Raw genomic sequence first — 25,243 nt, 5'->3', positions numbered from 1 at the left:
CTAGGCTAGAATGTCTTGAACTGACCTTCAAATGTAAAAGGTGACCTGAATGATTCAGATGCCAAGGACTGTTTTCATTTACTCTACTTTTTATGATCCCTGGAAAGCAAAGCAAAGCAAAGGCAGAATTTAGCAGACCATTTTATTAATTTAGTCTGAATTATTGGAGTGGTGTGTGGGATCTCCGAATTGCCTTTTCTAGCCTAAAAGGTAAAGGTAAAGGGACCCCTGACCATTAGTTCCAGTCGTGGCCGACTCTGGGGTTGCGGTGCTCATCTCGCTTTATTGGCCGAGGGAGCCGGCGTACAGCTTCTGGGTCATGTGGCCAGCATGACTAAGCCGCTTCTGGCAAACCAGAGCAGTGCACGGAAATGCCATTTACCTTCCTGCCAGAGCGGTACCTATTTATCTACTTGCACTTTTGTGCTTTTGAACTGCTAGGTTGGCAGGAGCTGGGACTGAGCAACAGGAGCTCACCCCGTTGCGGGGATTTGAACTGCCGACCTTCTGATCGGCAAGCCCTAGGCTCTGTGGTTTAACCCACAGCGCCACCCGCGTCCCTGCAATATGGCCTAGTGCCTGTTTAATGAGAGAGTTGCTTACCCGAGATAAAGCTCAGATATAGAGTAATCCCATCCAGTAGGAGCTATGAACACACCCTAGTTAAAGAAGTTGGTGCAGAAAATCCTAAGTACCCATGCGGATGTAACCGAGAGTAATAATTCACACTGGAGAATAAGCAGCTTTCGAATGGTGGGTCAAAATGAATGAATGAATGAATGAATGAATGAATGAGTACTGTTTACAGAGTTCAGATGGGCTGCATGCATCTGGCTACTAGGTAATCCTTCTGGTCTTCCCAGCTTGAAACAAGCTAATTCTGTTTAGGTGGAGGATTAGAGAACTGATTTAAACTTAGGCAAGCTTTTACAGTGCCTCCTTCTGCTCACCTTTGGACAAGCTTTTTGAAGGCATTTGTTTTGACATACGATCACAACTGATATTAAAATGCAAACCCTGGTAGCTGCGAACAATCAACTTCCTTTATTTATAGATGCATAAGGATGTTCTTCATTGGTAAAAACATGTTGCCTTTCAGGTCTCACTTGATTGCTACACTGTTTGTCTAAACAGACTTTTCCTTCTTTTCCTCCCTCCATCGCTTCCCCCCCAATCCGCCCCCAGATTTTCAAAGACAGAAGCACAACTCCATCCTTCTTATCTGGCTCCGTGGCCTTGAATCTTTTCTCCAGCATCGATGACGGCAGTGGCTTTGCAAGGCCTGAGCAAGTTGTCTCCATCTGGGCCCAGGAAGGGGTTGAAAACTGCAAGGAGATCCTTAAGGTTTCTAGCTGCTCCTTACAGATTACGAAGGCTTTGGTTTTCCTTTCATCCCAAGAAAAAGCATTTCCCCCCTTCTCTCTCGCCCCCCCCCCCCGCATCCCTCTTTCCCACTAAAGATCCCAATGATGAATTGCAGCACCTTCATATGAATTAGCATCCATGTGACACATTTTAAGCTACTCAGAAAGTAGTACAATAGTGGCACCCTACAAAGAACCTTGGGTATTGAAATTCTTCCCCTTCTTGTTTTCTTTGCTCCACGCTGCATTAACCCATCTGTTGTTGACTCTTTTTCTCCTCCTTCTGCCCAAGGTTCTTCGGATGGCTTAAATCGGTGTTTCCCAAACTTGGGCCTCCAGCGGTTTTTGGACTCCCACTATCCCTAGCTAGCAAGACCAGTGGTCAGGGATGAGGGAAGTTGTATTCCAAAAACAGCTGGAGACCCAAATTTGGGAAACACTGGCTTAGATGAAAGGATAGCCAACATGGTGCCTTCAAAACGTTTTCAACTACAAATCCCATCAGCTCCTAGCTAGCATGGTCAACAGACAGGGATGATGGGAATTGTAGTTCAAGACACCTGGAAGACACCATTTTGGCTATCCCTGATGAAACAGCTTTGCCCTCTCTATTACGGCAGCCCCCCTCTAAATCCCACTTCTGCCAAGCCTTTTCTGGAACACCATAGCCTCATGCTTTCTGCACCTCCTGCTATCAGCCCTTCTTTCAATTGCTCTGGCTGTTCTGTATACAGAGCCTAGCACACTGGCCTTGAATAAATATTGATAGCAGTAGTTTTAGAACCTCTTGACTTACATTTCCCTTGATTTTGAGAAGCTCTCTCTGTGTGTGTTTTAACAGAGTCTGGATTTCAACATGGAGGAAAGAGTTAACCTCTTGGAGCTGTCTGCAGCCCTTGATGAGGAGATAACAGTTCCCAAGAGCGGACTTCAACAGGCAGCTTTTGCTTCTTACAGACACGAACTTCGCCATCTAGAGTAACTTGTTCTTCGGCTGTTTTGGGTGGAGGCCCCATTCCTGGCCAACCCCTTCTCCCTTTACACCTCACCCACCCCTTCACCTATTGCTTCACAGTTTGCCCAAACCTACCTCAACTCCCAGCCCTTTTAAAAGAGCGGGGAGCACTTCAGAGAGCAGTTTGTCAAAACTGTTCTCTGAAGCACCTTCCCTCCCTCTGTTAAACAGCTTGTCTGTGCTGTCTGCCACCCAGTGCTGTTTTCTCACCACTCGCCTGCTGTTCTGTTGTCACACAGGAGTTGGTGTGGCCATCTTTTAGTAGCTACCCAAACCGCAATGTGGCGACAGCCTTACTGTTTTATGTATATAGGAAGATACCAAAACATGCAGTTTTAAATTGGATCAAATTAATAAAAAAATCTGCTGTTCTTTTGCACTGATCCCATGGGAAACGGTAGGATAGAAACTGAACAGAAAGACGCTTCTTCATCATTTCGGATGCATACTTAACAGCACCTTTACTTTCTTTGCAGAGCTCAGGTAGAGCAAATATCCATTGAGAGAGACAAAGCGCGAGTTGAATTGGAGAAGGTGGAAAAGCGGAAGCTGCAGCTTTTTGAGGAGGTGGATGATCACAATAGTGCATTGGAGCACCACAATGAGAGTAAAATGAAGTACGTGAGCCAGCTTTTTGGTGTCATTATCTGATGGGGTTTATACACAAGGAGGAGTGTGAAAAGCAGACCCAACTTGTCATCCAGTGAAACAGCACAGCATAAGCTATGCAGCCAATGCTCACAAAATTGTGACTGTAGAGAGGCCAACACCTTAGTCGCACTAGTCATTTCTCTTGTGGACCATTCTGTTTTTATTTTCACATGGAAAATACTTGCACATACCAGTAACAGTGCTTGTATCTTGCAGAGACCTTGAGCAAGACTACAGAGGGAAACTCAGTGTTATGAAGTCTGAAGCGGAGATGGAGAAGGAGCGGCTCTTGCAACAAGGGAACCACCAGAAAACCAAGTTAGAAGCAGACATCAGATCTCTTCAAGAGGAAGAATCTAGCCTGAGGCAGAAGCTGAGCTTAGTGATCAAGGTAAAGATTCGGAGCATCTGTTATCTACAGGGTGACCAGTGCAGCCTACAGCAAGACTGCATATTCTGAGCTTGAAAATAAGAATAAAGTAAAAATCCTGCCTGAAAGGAGGCTGAATTCTGCAAACAGTACATATTAAGTAAAAATATGCTTTCGTCTCTTGACTTATGGAGACTTCACCAGGCATTACTGTTACACTTTAATCTGCAGCCATGAGGACTAGAGAGTTGTATTTTGTTGTTAAATGAATTTAACCCACTTTTCAAAGAGAGCCATCCACCTATCAGGGCTGGTGGAAACTTACTTTCCCTTCCAGCCCCCCAAAATGATCCCTTGAGGTTTGGGGCACCTTGTTGGGTGGAGCTAGTTTTTTCAGGATTGCTTCTGAGTGCTAGCCTTTTTGTATCCGACATGTTGGTATCTTGGTATCAGAAATTGCAAAAAGGTACCCCAGTGTCATGTTTAATGAGCGTAAATGTGCACTTTCGATTTCATTTTGTTCCCATATTTTTGGTTTTTTTAAAAGGAGAATAGTCGCTTACAAAGTGAACTTGTTGAAGTGGTTCAAAAGTTGTCTGAATCTGAAAAGCAAGTACTAAATCTTCAGAAGGATCTCGACTTCATATTGAAAGACAAGGTAGCTTCGGATTGATGAAAATGCTTTCCTCTTTATTGAAAACCAATAAAATTCATATTTATCTCTGTTGTAGGATTTTGACCTCTTTCGGTTGGCTTTCTATTGTGGCCTTATTTGGTTCCTAATCACAGCGATAAGTGCATGTATTAAAAATCACGTTTTCTTGAAGTTGACAAAGCTTCCAAATTAAATGTATTTAAGGTCAAGCTATAAATCTAGCCTTCCGCTGCCGAAAAATTGGCTCCCACCAGCTAATTGTAAACTGCTTGAAGGTTTGTTTTTCCAATCAAGGGGTGTATAAATTTTTGGAATGAATGAATGAATGAATGAATGAATGAATGAATATAGTAATTTCACCACTAATACTTTTAAAATAAACCTCTTTGCTTGCTTTAGCTGGGGCTGCTGGATCCACACAGCACAGAGCTCTTTGATCAAGAAGAACGCTTTGCCAAAATCATTCAGGAATATGAGCTGCAGTGCCGGGTAGGTGGCCTGTACGTGTTATAAATGGTGTCGTGCAGGGAGGACCCATCCGAGTGCTGAGAGAACAGCCTTCATTCAAGTCTCATAATAATTAAGGCTTCGTGCCTCTTTTCTTTAAAAGATCAGCAATCTTTTGATAAGCGACTACATCATTTCCTCAATGGCACATTTTAGTTAAACACCAAGGTTCAACACAGAGGGTAAGTTCAGACGTAGTGCCAAACCATAGTTTGACGTTATGTGATCAAGCCTCAAGCACTCCTTCCCTTGTGCAGATTTAGCTAGTTACTTCCTGGTTAGCTGTAAACCATGGTTTGCTGTTACTTTTTTAAAAAAGCAACAGTTTGGCTATGCCCAAAGAATTGTGGGAACTCTAGCTTGTTACTAGTGCTGATAATTATTGGAAACTCCTTTCCCCCTCACAGAGTTACAATTCTCAGAGTGGTTTAGCAGTCAATTCCTCTTTCTAGGGAACTCTGGGAATTGTTGTTGGGGGGGGGGGATAGGGGTTTCCTAACAACTCTCATCACCCTTAACAAACTACAGCTCTCAGGATCCTTTGGGGAAAGCCATGACTGTTTAAAGTGGTATGATACCGCTTTAAATGTATTCTCATTAATTACAGAGCCTATGGAGAGCTGCACTCGTAGACCAGAACAGTGAGATCCTAACCATAGGGTAGCTATATTTTATTAGAATAAAAATTGGGGGCCGCTTACCAAATGGTTGTAGAGTTAACTTGGAGCATGTGAGTATTGCCGTTTTTGCTCCAGTTCTGCTTCTTGCCAGAAGGAAATCACAACGTAATATCTGTTGCTTCCGATAGTGCAGGTAGAACTACTGCTGTTGCACTAGAGTTATTTCATGTGTCCTGCTACCAATTCAGTTCTCCCTGTTTCTCCCCAAACTCTCGACATTGGCTGCTGCTACATCCTGATAGAGAGTGAAGGTGAGCACTTTCCCCTCCTCAGGTGTGTGCACGATCCACTTGTTTGTAGCGGTATACTGTTCTTTAGCAAACCTGCATGATGTCTTGTTGCAGCTTGAGATCTTGCGTGTTACAAGGTTTTTTGTTTTCGGAAATGCTTGAGTCCCCATTTCCATGGACTTCTATATCGCGGCTCGCTTTTTACCTCCTTTGTGTTGTGTAGGCCTCAGTCCTGTCCCCCTCTAGTCACTTCTGCACTTGTAAAGTTATATTGTTCGTGTACCTTGTCAGCTAAGGAAATGAGAAGCGCAGATCTTTTTAAATTCAGTTCTGTCTGTAGCTCCCAGTTCTCCCTCCCTCACAGACTTCACGGTGGCTCCAGAAAACTCAGGTGTCTTTCAGAACTGAGTGGTAGGCTTTTGTTTTTGAGCAAGTCCTGCAGTTCAGCAGCTCACAAGGATCCCAGGAACGTTCAAGCCCACACACCGCGACAAGGTGATGATCCAGTGAGGGAGAACAGCTGTACTACAAAAAATTATGAATTTGCTGAAAAGGGTTCAGTGCTCTTGCAGCATCTGAGGCAGCTACCTTTAAGAAAGCATCGCAAAGCAAATAAACACTCAGACATTGGGAGTCTGTATTTTGAATTATCTGCACAAAGAATATGCCCAAGGGGCTCTGCTGGAGCCTATTTCTGCTTCCCTCTGTCCTTTCAGTTTTGTTTGATTGGTTTTACTTTAACAGTATGATACCGCACAGCAAATTGTTCTGTGCTATAAATCAAGCACTGCTAGGTGTTGCTTCTTTTTGTATTTCTTGTCAATAAAAAACGTGGCATGGAGCGACCAAATTCTTTTCCTGAAAGTACGGCCCAGAGAAAGAAGTTAGAGAGCCACTGGGCTAGATGGACCACGGGCCTGATCCAGCATGCTCTTCTTATGTTCCAGTGTCTTGTGTTTTTTAAAGACTGTCTTATAGCATTTCTGTGAGAATTATTTGCAAGCACACCTGGTTATTCTGTCGAGGAACGGTTGCTGTGCACCCAACGAGGTAGATCCGAGGGAGGCTGTTTCACATTTTGAGCTTCCGGGTTCTTCCCTTTCAGGAGCTGCGCGACAAGAACGATGAGCTGCAAATGGAGGTGGAGAAACTGCATTCCCAGCTGCACGAAAGCAAGCATAGTCTAGCCTGGTGTAAAATGAAGGCCAGCAGACTTGGAGAAAGGCTGCTGCCTGAAAATGTAAAAGCCAGAATTCTGGGTGCGTATTGCAAGTTGCATTTAGAACATCACATCGGGTTAAATCAAATACAGTCATACCTCAGGTTACAGATGCTTCAGGTTGTGTTTTTACGGGTTACAGACCACCAAAACCCGGAAGTACCAGAACGGGTTACTTCCAGGTTTTGGTGGCTGCGCATGTGCAGAAGCGCCTAATTGCAACCCGCATGTGCGCAGACGCTCCACTGCAGTTTGCGGACGTGCATCCCACACGGATCACATTCGCAACCCATGCTCTAGTTATCTCCCTCTTGGACTACTGAAATGTGCTCTATGTGGGGCTACCTTTGAAGGTGACCCGGAAACTACAACTAATCCAGAATGCAGCAGCTAGACTGGTGACTGGGAGTGGCCACTAAGACCACATAACACCGGTCTTGAAAGACCTACGTTGGCTCCCAGTAAGTTTCCGAGCACAATTCACAGTGTTGGTGTTGACCTTTAAAGCCCTAAACGGCCTTGGCCCAGTATACCTGAAGGAGCGTCTCCACCCCTATCATTCTGCCCGGATGCTGAGGTCCAGCGCTGAGGGTCTTCTGGCGGTTCCCTCACTGTGAGAAGCAAAGCTACAGGGAACCAGGCAGAGGGCCTTCTTGGTAGTGGCGCCCGCCCTGTGGAATGCCCTCCCATCAGATGTCAAAGAGATAAACAACTACCTAACATTTAGAAGACATATGAAGGCGGCCCTGTTCAGGGAAGTTTTTAATGTGTGACATTTTAATGTACCATATTTTTAATCTTTGTTGGAAGCTGCCCAGAGTGGCTGGGGAAACCCAGCCAGATGGGCGGGGTACAAATAATAAATTTAAAACAAAACAAAACCCGAGTGTCCACTGTAGGTTAAATGCAGTAGTGTCTGTTAGTCACAAGGGGTTTAGGAACAAGACCCTTCTGTTCCTCCCACTCCACCCCAAATGCTGAGAGGCAGAATAGAGGAACGACATGTTGCCCCTATTATAGCAAATGCAGCTGAGGGATCTAAGGCAACATCTGGTCCCCTCTAATGGGTCCATTTCCTGCTGATGCAGCCTGATGATGTTGACAAGATACTTGCAGCAGTGTGTCTGACAACCTACCCTCTGGACTCTCGCTCTTTTGGGATGGTTAAAGGTAGCCAGGTGGCACTGCTGATCTGTTGTCTAAGGTTGTTAACAGAGAACAACTTAAGGTTTACGTACAAAGGTTGCAATTGGGTTGAACCACAGGTACTGCAGGTTACACGGAAAGGGGGAGGATGTTAGGATATTTCCGTTCCACCTTAAAAGGGAGCAGGCTGTTGTATGTCACAGAGTCTGCGTATTTCCTGTTCACAGGAAGTTTGTTTTCTATTGCTTTCGTTTCTCTCGGTGCCTAAACACTGAAGCAGGCGGTCATGTTTTTTCTTTGTTCTGACCAACGCTGAATAAACTTAAATAATGCTCTCCTGCGTGCATCTTTCGCTGTGCATTATCTGCTGGTAAGAGCGTGCATCAGTTCTGGAATGTGGCAAGATATTTCTGGAGCTCGTGTCGCTAATTGCTGATACTGCGTGTCTACGGGAGATTGATGGACGTCCGGAGGCGACGTGGGGCCATGATGGACTTTGTCTCCCTGGCAGTATCCCAACAGTTGCGGCTAGGAGTGCCTTTCGCCATCTATGTCTGGTATACCTGCTGCAGTTGTAACTGGAAGTGGGTAACATGGCTGCTGTACTGCATGCTCCGGTAACCTCAAGGCTGGATTACTGCAGTGCGCTTTGTGTTGGGCCACCCTTGGACCTGGCCTGGAGGCTTTAGCATGCGACACCTCTGCTGAAATACCTGCGCTGGCTGCTCATGTCCTGGCAGGCCAGGTATAAGTCTCTTGTGCTGATACACAAAACCCTGAATAAATTGGGTCCAGTATAGCATAAGGACCGCTTGAGCCCTTAGAGCCCAACCTGATCACTGAGATCATCTGGAGCAGCCCTGTTAGTTGTTCCCCACATTGCAGAGGCCCCACTGACCTCGGCCAGAAGTCAGGCATTTAGTGTTGTGCAGATTTGGCATCCTCAACTTTTCACTTTTAAGCATCTCTTGTAGACTTATTTATTTCATGCCAAAAGGCACATAGAGCTTTATTTATTTTTTTCCTGAGTAGCCATTCGTTTTGATGATTGGTTTGTATTGCTTTTAAAGGATTTTACATTGCTGTGAAATGCTTTGCAAGTAGGTCTGGGCAATATGACCAGCTAAACATCACAATGTATCACAATGTCTGAAATAAGGATGGAGCAATGGTTGAATTTGCAGTTTTCCCCACAGAGTGCACATGCATGCGCGCGCTCGCACACACCATGATTAACAATATATTACCAGGTCAAAAACTGAAACCAATATCACAATATGGACTTCAAGCCAGTTTCAGACGATATATTGATCCCTCGCCCACCCTATTTGCAAGAGGGCAGTATATAAACACTTGTATAAATGAATAGCAATTCTGATGGATCAGTCAGAGTTGGAAAGCTAGACCAAGTGGATATCAGGTTAGACTGCTTTTTCCACGCTGGATTGAATTCATAAATGAAGGTTAGAGTTGTGCATTTATTTATCAATTGCCTCTCCACTGTATATATTTTAAAGTCACTGTGATAATGTGATAAAAACACATGCTGCCAGGAGTTCAGAAACTTCCCTGTTGGTTTCTTTTAGGCTTGCCAGAAGGCTAAGTGACAGATTAAACATAAGTTATCCCTGCTTTGTTCATATTTCACCCTTTAGGCTTTATTTTTGTTTGATTTGCCAAAAACCAGCTTTGTTTCCTTCTCTATATAGATGTGCGGCTCTCAGTGGGGGGGGGGTCTGTCGATGTGCCTCATTATGTTGCTGTAGCCTTTTCCTTGCCCTTTAAAAAAATCTTATGTCCTGGGGGGACTGTTGAGCCTTGGCGCTTGGTATTTATGTCCACAGTGTTGTATCCAGGTCCTATTAGCATGGGGAAAGTTGCCTTTTAAAATTTTCAGCCCTTTTCATGTTATGTACCCTTTTCTCCCCATATCAGCTGTGTGCCCTAGTGTGCTTGTATGATTCAAAGGTTTTTTTTGGGGGGGGGGGACGGGTGGCGCTGTGGGTAAAACCTCAGCGCCTAGGACTTGCCGATCACATGGTTGGCGGTTCGAATCCCCGCGGCGGGGTGAGCTCCCGTCGTTCGGTCCCAGCTCCTGCCCACCTAGCAGTTTGAAAGCACCCTTAAGTGCAAGTAGATAAATAGGTACCGCTGTATAGCGGGAAGATAAACGGTGTTTCCGTGTGCTGCCCTGGTGCCGGTTCGCCGGAGCAGCTTCGTCACGCTGGCCACGTGACCCGGAAGTGTCTGCAGACAGTGCTGGCTCCCGGCCTCTAGAGTGAGATGAGCGCACAACCCTAGAGTCTGTCAAGACTGGCCCGTACGGGCAAGGGTACCTTTACCTTTACCTACTGAGTATCCTGATACACTGCTCTGATGTTATATACACATCATTCTGGCACAATGGTCCTTGCGTCCATTCTTCTCTCCTGCACCAGAAGGGCAAGTTGTTGTTGTTGTTGTTGTTGTTGATGATGATTTGATTTATTACCCACCCTTGACCCTAAGGTCCTAGAGGGGGTCATAACAATTTAAAAGACAGCAATGAAAACATCTTAAAACAAATTGTGGTACACAAGGTCCTCTCTGCCTTTTCCCTTCTGCTATACCAAATCTTTGAAGAACTCCTTCCGTCATAATGTGTACCTTTTTCTTTCTTTGAAGACACCATACAAAAAGATGAGGAACTCCTTGGACACCAGCACTTTCCGGTCACAGGCCAAAACGGTAAGAAATGTTCCCAACTGTGTGCATTTTCTAAGAAGGAGTAAGCGTTAAGATACATGCCAGCTCTAGAACTCTTCACGAGAAACCTAATCCACCCCCCGTGCCGTGGATGGTACGATATCCAGTATCAAAAGCATCTCTTGACAAACCTGTCCAGTTTCTTCTGGATAACCTCCAGATACGAAGATTCCCAGGCAGCTTCTTCAAGGGCTACAGATATTTCCCCAAATGTTTCAGCTGCAGGTGTTGTGGTCTGTAATTTCAACCCACAGCTCTTTTATCCAGTGTGTATTAAAAGAATAATGTATCACGTTTCTCCCCCAGATAGCTAAAACACTTACCTCTGTTGTTTTTAAAATCTTCTCCCCTCAAGACTTGTAAGATTTGTTGCCTGAGGTGTTATGATTAATCCCACATTCCCAGAAAGTGTACCCGTATAACATGCATTTTAAGCATGTGTGTGTTTTCCTTTGTTTTTGTTTTTTTTAATAGGTATGCATGACCTATGTGACCTGTGGCTCTTCTAAACATAGCTGTCAACTTTTCCCTTTTCTTGCCAGGAATCCTATTTGGAATAAGGGAATTTCCCTTGAAAAAGGGAAACGTTGACAGCTATGCTTCTAAACTGTTATCATTTTTTATTTTCTAAAGGTAAAGGTAAAGGTACCCCTGCCCGTACAGGCCAGTCTTGCCAGACTCTAGGGTTGTGCGCTCATCTCACTCTATAGGCCGGGAGCCAGCGCTGTCCGCAGACACTTCCGGGTCACGTGGCCAGCGTGACAAGCTGCATCTGGCGAGCCAGCGCAGCACACAGAAACGCCGTTTACCTTCCCGCTATAAAGCAGTCCCTATTTATCTACTTGCACCCGGGGGTGCTTTCGAACTGCTAGGTTGGCAGGCGCTGGGACCGAACGACGGGAGCTCACCCCGCCGCGGGGATTCGAACCGCCGACCATGCGATCGGCAAGTCCTAGGCGCTGAGGTTTTACCCACAGCGCCACCCGCGTCCCTTTTTTATTTTCTAGTTGAATTTATATACTGCCCTATACCCAGAGGTCTCAGGGTGGTTCACAGAAAGGATCACAACATATAAAATCAAAATAGGAACAATAACTCAATAACACCCCTCCCAAAAGAGCCACATTTTAAAAGGGTACAGGTCAACCAAATGCCTGGTTAAAAAGGAGTGTTTTTGCCTGGTGCCTAAAGGTGTATAATGAAGGCACCAGGCTAACGTCCCTGGGGAGAGCATCCCACAGATGGGGAGCCACTGCAGAAAAGGCCCCGTTCTTGTGTTGCCACCCTCCTGATCTCTTGAGGAGAAGGCACACGAAGGAGGGCCTCAGAAGGTGATCTCAGGGTCCTGGTAGGTTCATATGGAAAGAGGCGGTCCTTGTGGCCCTGAGCCGTCTAGACTCTGAAACCTTTCCAGTGTGTCAGTAACTAGTTCTGATAACGGGCCCACATTTTAAGTTATTCAATCACCATGGTGCATATTTATAAATAATATAAATATAAATAATTTTTTTATTTATACCCTGCCCTTCCCGGTTCAAAAACCGGGCTCAGGGCGGCTAGCAACAACTTTAAAACAATTATAAAAGCAGCATAAAATACAGTATAAAAACATGAAGAACAATAAAATTCAAAAATCAATTTAGGGGAAATAAGCATTAGATAATCCCCAGGGGTAGCTGGCTGAATTGGTCCTACTTGGGCCAGCGAGGAGACCAGGGGAGAATTAGCTGTGGGATCCCATAGCGGATAATCTTCATAAAAAGGGAGGGGGAGGGAAGAGAAGAGAAGGGAAATAAAAGATCAGGCTGAATTCAAATTGAAGGCCAGGTGGAATAGCTCTGTCTTACAGGCCTGACGGAAGGAGGTTAAATCCTCTATATGTAGAGCATACAGCTTTGAACCATTGTGCTCTCGTTGCCCTTCCCATGCTCCCTATATAATACTGTGACCACACCCCAGATAGATGATCAATCTTGGCAGTTTGTTTCCTCAGTGTTCTAAGAACAAAGGAGGAGCCCGCTGGATCAGGCCATTGGTCCATCTAGCTCAATATCCTTTTCTCACAGTGACCAACCACATGCCTATTGGCAGTTTGCAAACAGGACCTGAGTTCAGTAGCATTCTCTGTTCCTGCGGTTTCCAGCAACTGAGAAACTTGCTTCATCCATTCATAGAGGCATGGTCATCCTGTAGAAGTGGTTTTATCCTCCACGATTCTGCATTCTTGGGCCTGTTCTTTTCCTTTCTTTCAAGAATAATTTTATTTATAGGTGTCGTTTTCATTGAATCCGGCCCCTATTCAGTAAGCATAGAAATGGAGCTTCTGGTTGAAGAACTGAAGGAACAGCATCAAGACCTGAAAATACAGCTGGAAACCAAGGTGAGTCGAGGAGGAAGACACAGGCAGGTGTTTAAACGCCAATTCGGGTTAAAAATCATCATAAGAATCAGTGGACTCTCAATATATTTCTGAATGCAGTCTTTGGGTTACTTACTCAGCAGGATACCTTTGAGTATGTTGACCAAAGGATGTAGCTTTTGTTGTTAAAATTAAAATAACTCAGCATTTTAAGTAGTGTTTTTTTTTATAGATGTAAACTCATTTATGATAATGAAATGTTTTGGGTTTTTTGTGGTGCTTTTCTCCATTGCTCTTGTAAATTAAGTATCTCATCGCCAATGTAAATTAGGAGAATGTGGGATGGCATATTATGGCTGTTTGTAGAAAAGGCTGGGCTTGGTTCAACTGTGGATGACAAGTTAGTTCTGTATGAATGGAGTAAGTCTGTATGGAGTAATAAATCTTTACACAAAATTTCCTGCTGTTAAATGCTCTCATTCTGTATAAAAATCCTACCCTCTTGAAATATATAGGCTTCTAGCTCTTGCAATGCCTCACTTCAAGGACCAAGTTGTTAAACGTGAAGTAAAGACTCTCGACTGGTTTGTGCATGTATTAACCATGCTACCTAAAGAATGCATAACCAAAGTTTGGTTTGGTTTTACTGCGCTAGGTCAATTACTACGAAAGAGAAATTGAGCTGATGAAAAGGAACTTTGAGAAGGAAAGGAAGGATGTTGAACAAGGTTTTAAGATTGAGATCAGCGAATTGGAGGAACAGAAGAGCGATTTGGAAGAGCTGAACGCCAAATGCCAGGAGGTGATAGATGGCTTGAAAGACCAGCTTCAGAAACTAGCTCCCGCCCAAGAACTCGAGAGGAGCTTTGAGAAGGAGAGGTCAGAAATGGAGCAGTACTATGCCAAAGAGATTTCCATTTTGGGACAGAGACTGGCCCAGGAAAGGGACAGACTGGAAGAAGACATGAAGATGAAGCATGAGGCTGAGACACATTTCATGAGGTCTGGTGACATTACCGTTTTGAAACAGGGGCACTTGGTAATATAAATGGTAGTTTCATATTCTGCTACATTGTGTTATGGTTGAACCCTTGGTAATTTAGGCAAAAGCCTTTCTCACCAATGCGGTTGTATGGTACCCGGTCCAATTCCCGTCTCACTTTTGGGGAATTGTGACATTTTTTGCCATGAAGCATCTGGCTGGCTGGCACACTGTCTCTGGAATGGCTCTCTATGTGCCTGCTAAATGCTATTATTGCTAATATGCTGTTTCACAGCTACTGTTCTATGAAATGTATGGTTCTTCTATAAAAATGCACTCATCTTTTTAAAATGATTTGACTAATCGTTGCATGCTTGCTTATTACTTTTGGGGTTGTTCACATGCTACGTTTTATAGCAGAGATGATCCATCTTCCCATAGAAATTCTGTTCCATAGTGTGCATTAATTCAGACTCTGACTGTATGCACAACAAACAATGGTTTGCAGGATTTGAGGTGTGTGTGCTTTAAATGTGTGATGTGTATGCAGCCTTTCAGTTCTCGTGTGCGTGGATGCATTTTCTTCTGCGAGGGATGCTCAATAGATGCAACTACACGAAACATGCCTGACATCAAAGAGAACAGAGCATGTGCTTTTATATGGGGCACTTTAGATCTCTGGGTCACAACTACTATTCTCATAGTGACTTGAGATCAAGTTTATGTGTCCTCTGCCATAGCATAGAGCTCTAGTTTTGTCTCATAGAAGAAAGAAGTCATAGACTGCCTGTGAACAGGATAAGTAAGTAGCAAAACCCGGGAGCCAGTAGTTTCAGGAGGGATGTTTGGCAAGTCCATAGCACACAGAGAAAGGGTTAACCCCACCCACCCATCAGCTGCCATTCAAAGAATAAAATGTGGATGTGTAGTGCTGGCACACATTTAACACTTAACATTTAACATGGGTGACACTGTGGTCTAAACCATTGAGCCTCTTGGGCTTGTTGATCAGAAGGTCGGCAGTTCAAATCCCCGCAACGGGGTGAACTCCCATTGCTCTGTCCCAGCTCCTGTCAATCTAGCAGTGTGAAACCATACCAGTGTGAGTAAATAAGGAGAGCAGCAGGAAGGTAAACAGCGTTTCCGTGCGGTCTGGTTTCCGTCACGGTGTTCCGTTGCGCCAGAAGCGATTTAGTCATGCTGGCCACATGAACTGGAAAGCTGCCTGTGGACAAACTCTGGCTCCCTTGGCCCGAAGAATGCCGCAACCCCATAGTCACCTTTGACTGGACTTAACTGTCCAGGGTTCCTTTACTATTTACCTTTAACACCTGATGTAGTTTGACCCTTACTGAGCAAGTGGTGTAATGGAATAATATGAATAACATCCATCCATCAAGTGTTCTTTTTGATTTCTGTGATGTAAATGGGTATAAACAGCACATTTGGAAGCAGCTACTTTTAAAAGCATTGCATATAATATATTTTTTTTAAAAAAAGCTTCTCTTTTAGGGGATTGTCCAGTTCCACTGCCTGTTCTCAGACATATTTATTTTGATGACACTTAGCTGAGTATGGCTAATCCAGTTGCCTGATTTCTTTAACATCCCCAAACTAACTCCAGTCCTTCAATACTTTTTCTCTCTCCCATGATGCAGAATTGAGCTCCACAGAGTTTCAGAAGACAACCTCATCCTAAAAAATAAACTTGGAAGATTTCAAAAAGAAGTGGAGGATGTTGGTGAAGCAAACAGAAAGCACAGGTTAAAGGGGAGGAGCGGTTCTTTGGGAAGCTTGCAGAGGAACTGTAAATGTGAAACCATACGTCTTCCCAAGAGGCAACTCGTTGAAAAAAAGGATTGTGTAATTTTAAACAGAAATATTGGCGAGAGGGTCTAGCCGCGCACAGCGAGCCCTCAGAATGTGGCTGCATCAGTGCACTGAAGTGTGTGCTCCAGTGTACCTGACGGGATGCTCAGTTATAGCGTTGTATGAATACACATACAAGAATTTCCAGTCTGGTTCTTAGAGCTGCCACCTTAAATCTGTACATAGACATGGTGGGAGGACAATGAACAAGAGGGCTAGATCCAGCTGCCATGAAAAACAGCTTTGCTTTTAGCAGACCTACTATTAATATATATATATTTTTTAATTCCAAGATGCTTGTGAGTTGAGGACCAACATAACACATTTTCTGAAGCTGCGTTTCCCCTTTTTCTTTGCAAGCCACTTGCACTGATGTTGCAAACAATAGTGAAACATCAGCTGTGACTTGTGGCAGCGTGTTTCCTGCTCCCGTTTTAGAATCTATGCAAAATATGTTTAAATGGTTGCACAATTTAAATTGTTTCCTCTTCCTTCTTCAGAAAACATATTGACGAATTGATGGTGGAAAAAGAGAAGGTGATGCGTGGAATAGAAGAATTAAATCAACTGGTAAATTATATATATAGAGAGAGAAAAGTACAATTAGATATGCCTTTACATAAGACCCAGTTCTGGGATTTTGATAAAATGATCTACTAGCAGGTGAGGGATGGGGGAATCTCTTCCTAAAACCCTGGAAAGCTGCTACCAGTCATAAAAAACACAACCTTATACCAAGTCAGACTATTAGTCTATGTCGTCGTCTTCTTTGGCAATCACTCGTAGCCGAGTAAGATTGTCTTCCATAAACATGATTTTAACAATGAGTCCATAAGTAACTGTGGATGCCAATTCTGGATCCACACGTCCTTCCACAGTGGTGACATAGGATTCCAGGCGGGAGTTGATCACAGTGTGGATTTGCCAAACGTGCCTTCCTCTTTGCACGTTTCTCCCTGGCATCCTGAGTTCGAGTGTCTTCAAAGCCCCTGACACCTTTGATAAAGGCTGTCTATGTATCTCAGTATTGTTTACACTGACTGGCAGCTGGCTCTTCGGGGTTTCAGGCAGGGTTTCAACCCTATCTGTAGACACAAGAGATTAAATTTCTATATCCTCTTTCCAATGTTTAAATGCTTTACAATCCTTCTAACTTCGTCCATGCAAGGTTAGGCTGATGGACACCAATTTTGCCCAAGGATTTCCAAGTGCCAAAACCATACACTGTCCCACCTTGCAAAGAGTTAAACGCTAATTCATTAGGGGTTGAGTTCTTTTGCAACCTTTTGAATCTTTTTAGTACAGTGGTGCCTCGCAAGACGAAAATAATCCATTCCGCGAGTCTCTTCGTCTAGCGGTTTTTTCGTCTTGCGAAGCAACCCTATTAGCGGCTTAGCGCTATTAGCGGCTTAGCGGCTATTAAAGGCTTAGCGGCTTAGCGGCTAAAAGGCTATTAGCGGCTTAGCGGCTTAGAAAAAGGGGGGGGGGAAGCGGAAAAAAATCGCAAGACACGCAAGACGTTTTCGTCTTGCGAAGCAAGCCCATAGGGAAAATCGTCTTGCGAAGCAACTCAAAAACGGAAAACCCTTTCGTCTAGCGGGTTTTCCATCTTGCGAGGCATTCGTCTTGCGGGGTACCACTGTACACTGTTCCTTTAACACTGTTCCTTTAACAAAGTACGTGTAACGTTGGAGTCAGTCATGGGTTGCTCTGGCAGTGGCCCGTTTTGCTCTGCCTGCCGTAGCTCCAGCAATTCAACCATCAAACAAACCAGCCCTTTCATCCTGGGAAAAGGCATTTCTTCACTTCCGCCACCCTTGTTAAGAAATGTACACTAGTGTGATACTGCTCCAAAAAACAAGGAGAAGACCCCTGCACCCGTTCTTTGCGGGCAAGCAGTATGAGACACCCCCTGATGCAGTACTCAAGATTAGATGTTAAGATGTTTTCCCCTGGGTGGGATGAATGCCGCAGCTCTGAATGTCTGAAATGCCTCTTTAGAATCAACACTACGAGGTGGAAATCTTCCAGCTAAACGCCAGGATAGATCAGCTGAGCCATGAACTCTCTGAACTGAGCAGTGATAACAATGTCAGCCGGAACACCGTCAATTTACTGAATCGGAGGCTTGTCGAGCTGGAGAGCCAAAGGGACCACGAAGCTGCGGTTGCCAGGCAATTTCAAGAGGCCTCTGCTGAATTGACAAAGGAGCATCTTCAGGAGCGGTTGGCATGGCAGGGAGAGAAGGCCCTGCTGGAGCAGCAGCTGAAGGCCTGGAGGGAAAAGGTAAGGCTGATCGGAACGGGGAGGAAGGGGCACATCAGTTCCAGACTGCCATGTTCCACTGCACAAACCCACCTATAATGCTGAGCCAGCCATGCAATATTCTGGTGGAAATTTCTAAGGCCTAATGCGTGGACCATGGATACAGGGATGCACTGCTTTTTACATTGATGGAAAGCTTGGGTTGCTGTGGTGGTCATTGAGTTGCTGTGTTTAGGCAAAGGAAATAGTTTAAAATATGTTACCTTCTAGGAGAAGACGGATGAAAATTCTGCAGCGCCTTGCATTTACCGTATTTTTTGCCCCATAGGGCACACCGGCCCATAGGGCGCACCTAGATTTTTGGGGGGGATAAAGAAAAAAATTTTTATTTCCCCCCCAGGTGCGGGGCTGGGGCGGGGGAAGCCTGAGCTTCCCCCGACCCCAGCCCCCAGAACAGGCTGCTATCCGCAGGGATGCAGGCAGCTCTCCGCAAGCCGTGGGAGCCCAGTGCGAAGTTGCGCCGGGCTACCACGGCTTGCGGAGAGCTGTGCGAAGCCCAAAGCCTGGGGCGCGCTGAACTCAGCGCACCCCAGGCTTCGGGATGCAGGCAGCTCTCCGCAAGCCATGGGAGCCCGGCGGGAACTCCCGCGGGCTCCCAAGGCTTGTGGATAGCTTCCTGAAGCCTGGAGAGCGAGAGGGGTTGGTGCGCACCGACCCCTGTCGCTCTCCAGGCTTCAGCGAAAGCCTGCAATCGCCCCATAGGACGTACACACATTTCCCCTTCATTTTTGGAGGGGGAAAAGTGCGTCCTCTAGGGCGAAAAATACGGTACTTTATTCCTCTACTAGAACTAAAACTAAAGTTTGTATTTTGTATTCCTTGTATAAACTGCTTAGAGGCTTTATTTACAATCAAGCAGTAGGCACATTCTGTTATATAAAATAAAGAATAGAAGAGTAGTACTTTCAAAAGGAGCCTTAACAATGAAAATTCTCCCATACTGCTTTTTGCAGCGCACTTTGTTTAAATTATAAACTATCTGAGCGCGCTTATGATCTCTTGGCTGTGTACTGCTAACCCATGACTAGTGGCAATTATTTTCTGGGAGTAATAAAAGGGAGAAATGGGCTGTCCACAAACAGCCCCAAAGAGCAAGTCTGTGAATTTGAGTGTAATTGGGTTGACTTGTTTGCCAAGTGAATTTATTAATGCAATGGAATTTAGATAGAGCGTCATTCTAGGCATATCGGAGGAAGACTACAATGGTCACACATAAGGTTTGGGTTTGCAGGGATAAATACGAAATCAAGCATCCCTAACCTGTTTGGGCCCAAGGACACACCTGGGAATCTAACAAATCGTCACAGATACTTCGAAATACCCCTTTCACAGAAGGAAAAATCTAGGGATGCTCAAAAACTCTTCCAAAGCCCCTATATTCCCTGAAACACACACAAGAAAGCAGGCGTGCACCAAGGGGATTTGTGTCTTGAGTATGCTGTGTCCCACAGAGGACCTTACGGTCTTCAAACAAAAACATCTTGGAGGTCTTGGGCCACAGGTTGGTTAGGCTGGCCTCAACCAGAGCCAGGGCTTTTCGATTGTGGCCCCGATCTGGTGGAACGCTCTGTCACAAGAGACTAGGGCCCTGCGGGACTTGACATCTTTCCGCAGGGCCTGCAAGACAGAGGTGTTCCACCAGGCCTTTGGCCAAGGCATACGTCTGACCACCTCCTTTGGTAATCCTCACAGAACTCTAGCCCAATGGTTGCCATTAATTTGATTTTGAATTGATTTTAGAATGAATTGATTTTAGAATGCTGTGTTACTTTTATTGTTGTTAGCCGCTCTGAGCCCAGCTTCGGCTGGGGAGGGCGGTATATAAACAAGAATTTGTTATTATTATTATTATTATTATTTATTACTGAAAGATTCCACATTGTTGCTGGCTTCATCCTTTCCTGCCATTCTCTCCTTGAACAGGCCAGCCAGTCTCAGGAGCTGGAGGCTGAACTGGAACGTTCGACACAGGAGTGTCAGATGCTACGGCTAACAAAAGCACAGCTGAGAGAAGAGGTGGAGGAATGCCAGGATCGGGTAGGCTGGTGCAGCTGAATATGGCCTGCCTTTGACTCACTGGGAGCATCACTGCCTGTTACAAATGAGGGCCTAGGCACGGCTGAAACAGCGGTGAAGTGTATGCCCCTGGTTGGACAGAGGAGCAGGCCTAGAGCCTTTACACCTGGTCAAAGAAATGTGTCCAAACATTAAACCTAAAAGAAGATCTAGTCCCAATGTCATAGATTTGAGGGGAGGGTAGGATTGTTGTAGCGGGATAGCAGTGTTGCTGTTTTACAACTTTAAAGAAAAACAGAGCTAGATGAATTCACTGACACTGGTTGTGCACTTCTTACTCTGCAAAAGCAAAAAGGACCAGGGCAGTTTCTACTGGAGTTCGCCTGTTTTGCCTACGTTTGGATATACATTGCAAAAAATAAATAAATTCTGGCTTCTAGATTCTCCAAGAGAATTAGTAGTGGATTAGTACCACTACTTTGTTTTGAATTGATCTGACGAGAAATAACCTTTAAATGGACTGTGGAGTATTTCAGTTCTCTGTGTGCTACTGGGGCCCAGCCATCAGCTATTAAGTAGGGAGGGGAAAGGGCTTTTGTTGTGCAAAATGCACATTTTAAGCTCCTTAAGTTCTTTCTGCCTCTTGCACAGCCAAGACAGATGAAAGGTGTTAGAGAGGTGTTTACTTTTTTGTTAAAAAAAAAGGCAACAAAACCAGAGTATGAATAAAATAGAGGACAAAACTTTAGATTTAAATATATGCCTGCTTCTATGGGAAATAGCTTTGTGGTGGGGTTTGTCCCTACCCACTATTAGAATGCAGCCCCTGAGTTTCCCCCAACGCTCAGTCCAAGAAAGGTGCTCTGTTCCTGGCCTATAGCATTTCAACTTTTAATGATGTTTTTAATTTTCTCTTGCATTGCAGCTACTAGAAGCCAACACGAGCTTGAGCCTGGCCAAGTTTCGGCATTCACAGGAGCTAGAAGAGTTAAAGGGCCAGGCAGGCAATTCTGTACCTAAGGCCTGCCTTGCAGAGCTAGAAAAGAGATTGGCAGAAGAACAGAATGTGGTTAGGCAGCTGCAAGGAGAGCTGGACTCCCAGGCGAAGCAGATGAGATGGCAGGCGGCCACATATCAGGTAGGGAAGAATGGTGCTCGAGTTGTGTCTCATACAAAAATAAAGGCTCCCTAGGTGGAAACACAGTATGTGTAAATGTGTGGTTTTTACACAGCCTCTTCCTACCTGAAACAGGCACTTTCAAACAGCGACTCTCACCTAGTCTTCATTTTTGTTATGTAATTATTTCAACTATTTATGCACCATTTAATGCCATAGTCTCTGAGCATTGTAGAATAAAGTTACAAAAATCACCCAACAGATATAAGATCGGTTAGAATTAATGGTGAAAATCCGTGGGGGTTTTTTGGGGGGAGGAACTCTTACTTAATATGCCTGTTTAAATAAAAAGGTACAATAGATCCAGCACATGAAGCAAAATTCTGTGACTTGTATAAATTATACAAGCCTCCTTTTGCTATTGGTGCAGGAGCACCAGATGCAGTTACCGTATTTTTCGCCCTATAGGACGCACTTTTCCCCCTCCAAAAATGAAGGGGAAATGTGTGTGCGACCTATGGGGCGAATGCAGGCTTTCGCTGAAGCCTGGAGAGCGAGAGGCATCGGTGCGCACCGACCCCTCTTGCTCTCCAGGCTTCAGGAAGCTATCTGCAATCCTTGCTATCTGCAAGGCTTGCGGATAGCAGCCTGTTCTGGGGGCTGGGGTCGGGGGAAGCTCGGGCTTCCCCCGCCCCCGCCCCAGCCCCGCGGCTGGGGGGGAAATAATTTTTTTTTATTCATTCACGAGGTGCGTCCTATGGGCCGGTGCGCCCTATAGGGCGAAAAATACGGTAAGTATCTGAGGCAACGCTGCATGTAAAATACTGTGCTGGGAAAGTTATATCCTAGTGAAAAGTGGACTCTTAACTCTGAATAAAATATAGTGGTACCTCGGTTACATCAGCTTCAGGTTACATACACTTCAGGTTACAGACTCCGCTAACCCAGAAATAGTACCTCAGGTTAAGAACTTTGCTTCAGGATGAGAACAGAAATCGTGCTCCGGCGGTGCGGCGGCAGCAGCGGGAGGCCCCATTAGCTAAAGTGGTGCTTCAGGTTAAGAACAGTTTCAGGTTAAGAACGGACCTCTGGAATGAATTAAGTACTTAACCCGAGGTACCACTGTACCTGCATTATGTAAAGGCTTGGCTGCAGACAGCACAGAGAGCACCGATATACATCTGGGATAATTTGTGGATTGTGTTTGAGAATGAGCTCTATTCTGCCTTGGTCCGACCGCACCTGATGTGGATGCCATGATATAAGATTATGGACAATCTAGAACGGTTGCAGAGGGCAATCAAGATGATAATAAATGGTCTGAAACCAAGCCTTATGAGGAATAGTTGAGGGAGTTGGGTACGTTTAGCCTGGATAGGAGGAGACTGAGAGGAGATAACGGTAGCCATCTTTGGATATCTAAAGGAAATATCACATGGTAGATGGATTGAGCTTGTTTTCTCCTGCTCTAGAGCGTAGGACCTGAACCAGTGAATTTTAAGTAACAAGAAGAGAGATTCCGAGATAATAAATTGTTATTTCAGAAGCAACGTTGGGACTTGTTTGAAGTGAATTGACTTCCCAAGGGTAGTTATTTCCCGTAACTGTTGTAATATCACCGCTATGACTTCGTCCTTTTATTTTGCAGGAAGAGCATGAGAACTTGCATAGATTAATGGAGGAAAAGGTGGGAGAACTGGAGATGAATTTGAAGAACGTGCAAACAATGCTTCAGGAAAAGGTGGCTGAACTCAAGGAGCAGGTCAGTGGAATGGGGATTAGGTGGTCTGTGGGCCCATGATCTGTTTACAGCATTAATTCTTTTATTAAATATAAAAGTATATAATTTGTCTGGAAAAGGACATAAGCTGGCCAAAAATGGCCAGGAGACCACCAAGATGTGTCCTGAATTGTCAATGTATTTGGCACTGAATGCTTTTCATATATATATTATATGAGTGACCCTGTTTCATGGTTGCTATAGCTTCTGGTCCTCTCCAGTCATTTGTAAGTGTCCTGCACACTGTGTGAACTGCAAGCTGCTTGGCTTGTAGGCAACACATAAAAGCCCCATATGGCAAAATCCAGGGTTCTCTACTCTTGGTATAAGCTGTGGCCCCATCAGTCAGTGCTCTTCTGGCTACAGTATATGGAAAGACAAAAGAACAGCTACCCCCTTTCCCGGGCAGGTTTGGTAGGACACAATACTAGAACAGGCTATCTATAGCCATTCGTAGAACACATCTTCAAGCTAGCACTGGATCTGTGATTGTTCTAAACTTTTCCAGTTTGGATTTATAGCAAAGCTGTTATTCTGGACAGTTTGTACATTGACTAATTATTCCAAGGTCAAAACACGAAGGGAATGGGAAATGTGCTGACATAAATTGTTATTTTTTTAACAGAGGGAAGATGGATGAAAAGGGATTATTCTAAATTAGTCATATTGCTACTTCCAAATAGATTACTATTATGGATCAATGTTTGATGATGGTGGTGGTGATGATGAAGAATTTATTTCATAAAATTTATATTCCGCTTAATTTGATAGAAAAAGAACACTCTCAAAGTGGGTTACAGAAAAGTCAAATCAAGAAAAAAATCACCATACCTAAGTGTACAAAAGTTAAAACACCAACACATTAAAATTACCACAACTGTCTTGTTGAAACAAGAATGTTTTAAGAACCATCCTTTTAATTAAAGATGCGATTGTCCCTATGTTTGCACTGGTTCATATTTTCTGTTTAAGATGGGCTACATTCTGGGAATGAGGGAGAATGGTGGTTACCTCCTAAGGTCTTGATATAAAAGCAATTGTTCAAAGCAGGGGCGGCTAACCAGTGGCCCTCCCCTCCATGCTTTTGAACCACAACTCGCATAATCCATGGCCATGCTGGCTGGGACTGATGGGAGTTGTAGTCAAATATCATAGAGCATCATAGGTTAGCCTGCTTTAAACCTGTTGCTAAAACTTAAAACCAGTGGACCATAGCACTTGCTTATTTCCTAGTTAATATTCATGAGACTGCTTTTCTAGCAAAACAGTAAGCATGTTTTTGAGTTCTGTATCATCACCAAACACAAATTAATGGAGCGCCATTCATTTTATTTTCCAGTTTGAAAAAAATGCCAAGTCGAATCTATTACTGAAAGACCTGTATGTGGAAAATGCACAGCTGATGAAAACTCTGCAGGTTACAGAACAGAGGCAGAAGAACACAGACAACAGAAATTTAATACTGGAAGAGAAAATCTCATCCTTGAACAAATTAGTTAGAGAAATAACTCTGGCATCTCAATAAAATCTGCTTTTCAGGTGTTGGCATTAAAGCAAAAATGACAATCTGTGGTAGAAGCAATACTCCATGCAGTGGCCCACTTCACTGTATACCTTTCTGATCTTGGCCAAATGAGTATTATTTACTTCTCATGAGACTCAAAAAGGACATGATATTCAAAGGATCCCTCATCTCTTTTATGCGGGGAAACCATCACAGAAAGCAGCATAACCAGCTTGAGAAGCATACTCTCAGGGATAAGTTTGAAGAGGGAGATGCAGCTCTACTAGTCAGTAGCAATAAACTACCCCGTCTCATTTTTTTGCAATGGGGAAGGTAAAGCTTTTAGTGCCTTCTGATCATTTTCACAGAAGTCTCTTTGGCTCTCATTCTGTCTCAGGACTGAATATTTATTGTGATTGCAATATTCTTACCTCCCTGTGCCTCACCCCCACTCTGGTCTGTACACTGGCTTGTCTTGTGTATATATATGTACAGTTTTCTACAAGTATATGTACTCCTTTAAATCAGTGTATATCAGATGTAAACAGAAAAAAACTTCTTTTGGTAAAATTTGACATGACTTTTTAAATTAAATGATATTTATACTGCTTGTGAAGTCACTGGATTTTCTCTCTGTGTGCAAATGGCTGGGGTAGATATGTCGGGAGAGGGCAGCAAACATAGGTAAAGCTGGAACCTAACTAAATGA

General features: G+C 44.3%; 1 protein-coding gene across 2 annotated transcripts in view; it reads left to right on the top strand.

Annotated features, from left to right (window-relative positions):
- NINL (ninein like) overlaps window positions 1–25,142 on the top strand; it is a 48,085-nt gene extending 22,943 nt beyond the window's left edge. The window contains exons 8-24 of one of the 2 annotated variants that reach the window (XM_028724997.2): window positions 1,186–1,344; window positions 2,206–2,342; window positions 2,856–2,996; window positions 3,247–3,421; window positions 3,948–4,058; window positions 4,455–4,544; window positions 6,578–6,731; window positions 10,502–10,564; window positions 12,853–12,962; window positions 13,597–13,943; window positions 15,582–15,686; window positions 16,293–16,362; window positions 17,794–18,078; window positions 20,041–20,154; window positions 21,059–21,271; window positions 22,899–23,012; window positions 24,370–25,142. In XM_028724997.2, coding sequence (XP_028580830.2) covers window positions 1,186–1,344; window positions 2,206–2,342; window positions 2,856–2,996; window positions 3,247–3,421; window positions 3,948–4,058; window positions 4,455–4,544; window positions 6,578–6,731; window positions 10,502–10,564; window positions 12,853–12,962; window positions 13,597–13,943; window positions 15,582–15,686; window positions 16,293–16,362; window positions 17,794–18,078; window positions 20,041–20,154; window positions 21,059–21,271; window positions 22,899–23,012; window positions 24,370–24,555 — 2,574 coding nt within the window. In that variant the 3' untranslated portion in view covers window positions 24,556–25,142. The remainder of the gene's footprint in view (window positions 1–1,185; window positions 1,345–2,205; window positions 2,343–2,855; window positions 2,997–3,246; window positions 3,422–3,947; window positions 4,059–4,454; window positions 4,545–6,577; window positions 6,732–10,501; window positions 10,565–12,852; window positions 12,963–13,596; window positions 13,944–15,581; window positions 15,687–16,292; window positions 16,363–17,793; window positions 18,079–20,040; window positions 20,155–21,058; window positions 21,272–22,898; window positions 23,013–24,369) is intronic. The other variant, XM_028724998.2, reaches the window with a different exon arrangement.
- The last annotated feature ends 101 nt before the right edge of the window (window positions 25,143–25,243 follow it).

The sequence above is a fragment of the Podarcis muralis genome, chromosome 3 (assembly GCF_964188315.1).
Source record: "Podarcis muralis chromosome 3, rPodMur119.hap1.1, whole genome shotgun sequence".
NCBI lineage: Eukaryota > Metazoa > Chordata > Lepidosauria > Squamata > Lacertidae > Podarcis > Podarcis muralis.
Note: the sequence above shows the minus strand (reverse complement) of the source record. Positions and strands in the feature narration are given on the sequence as shown.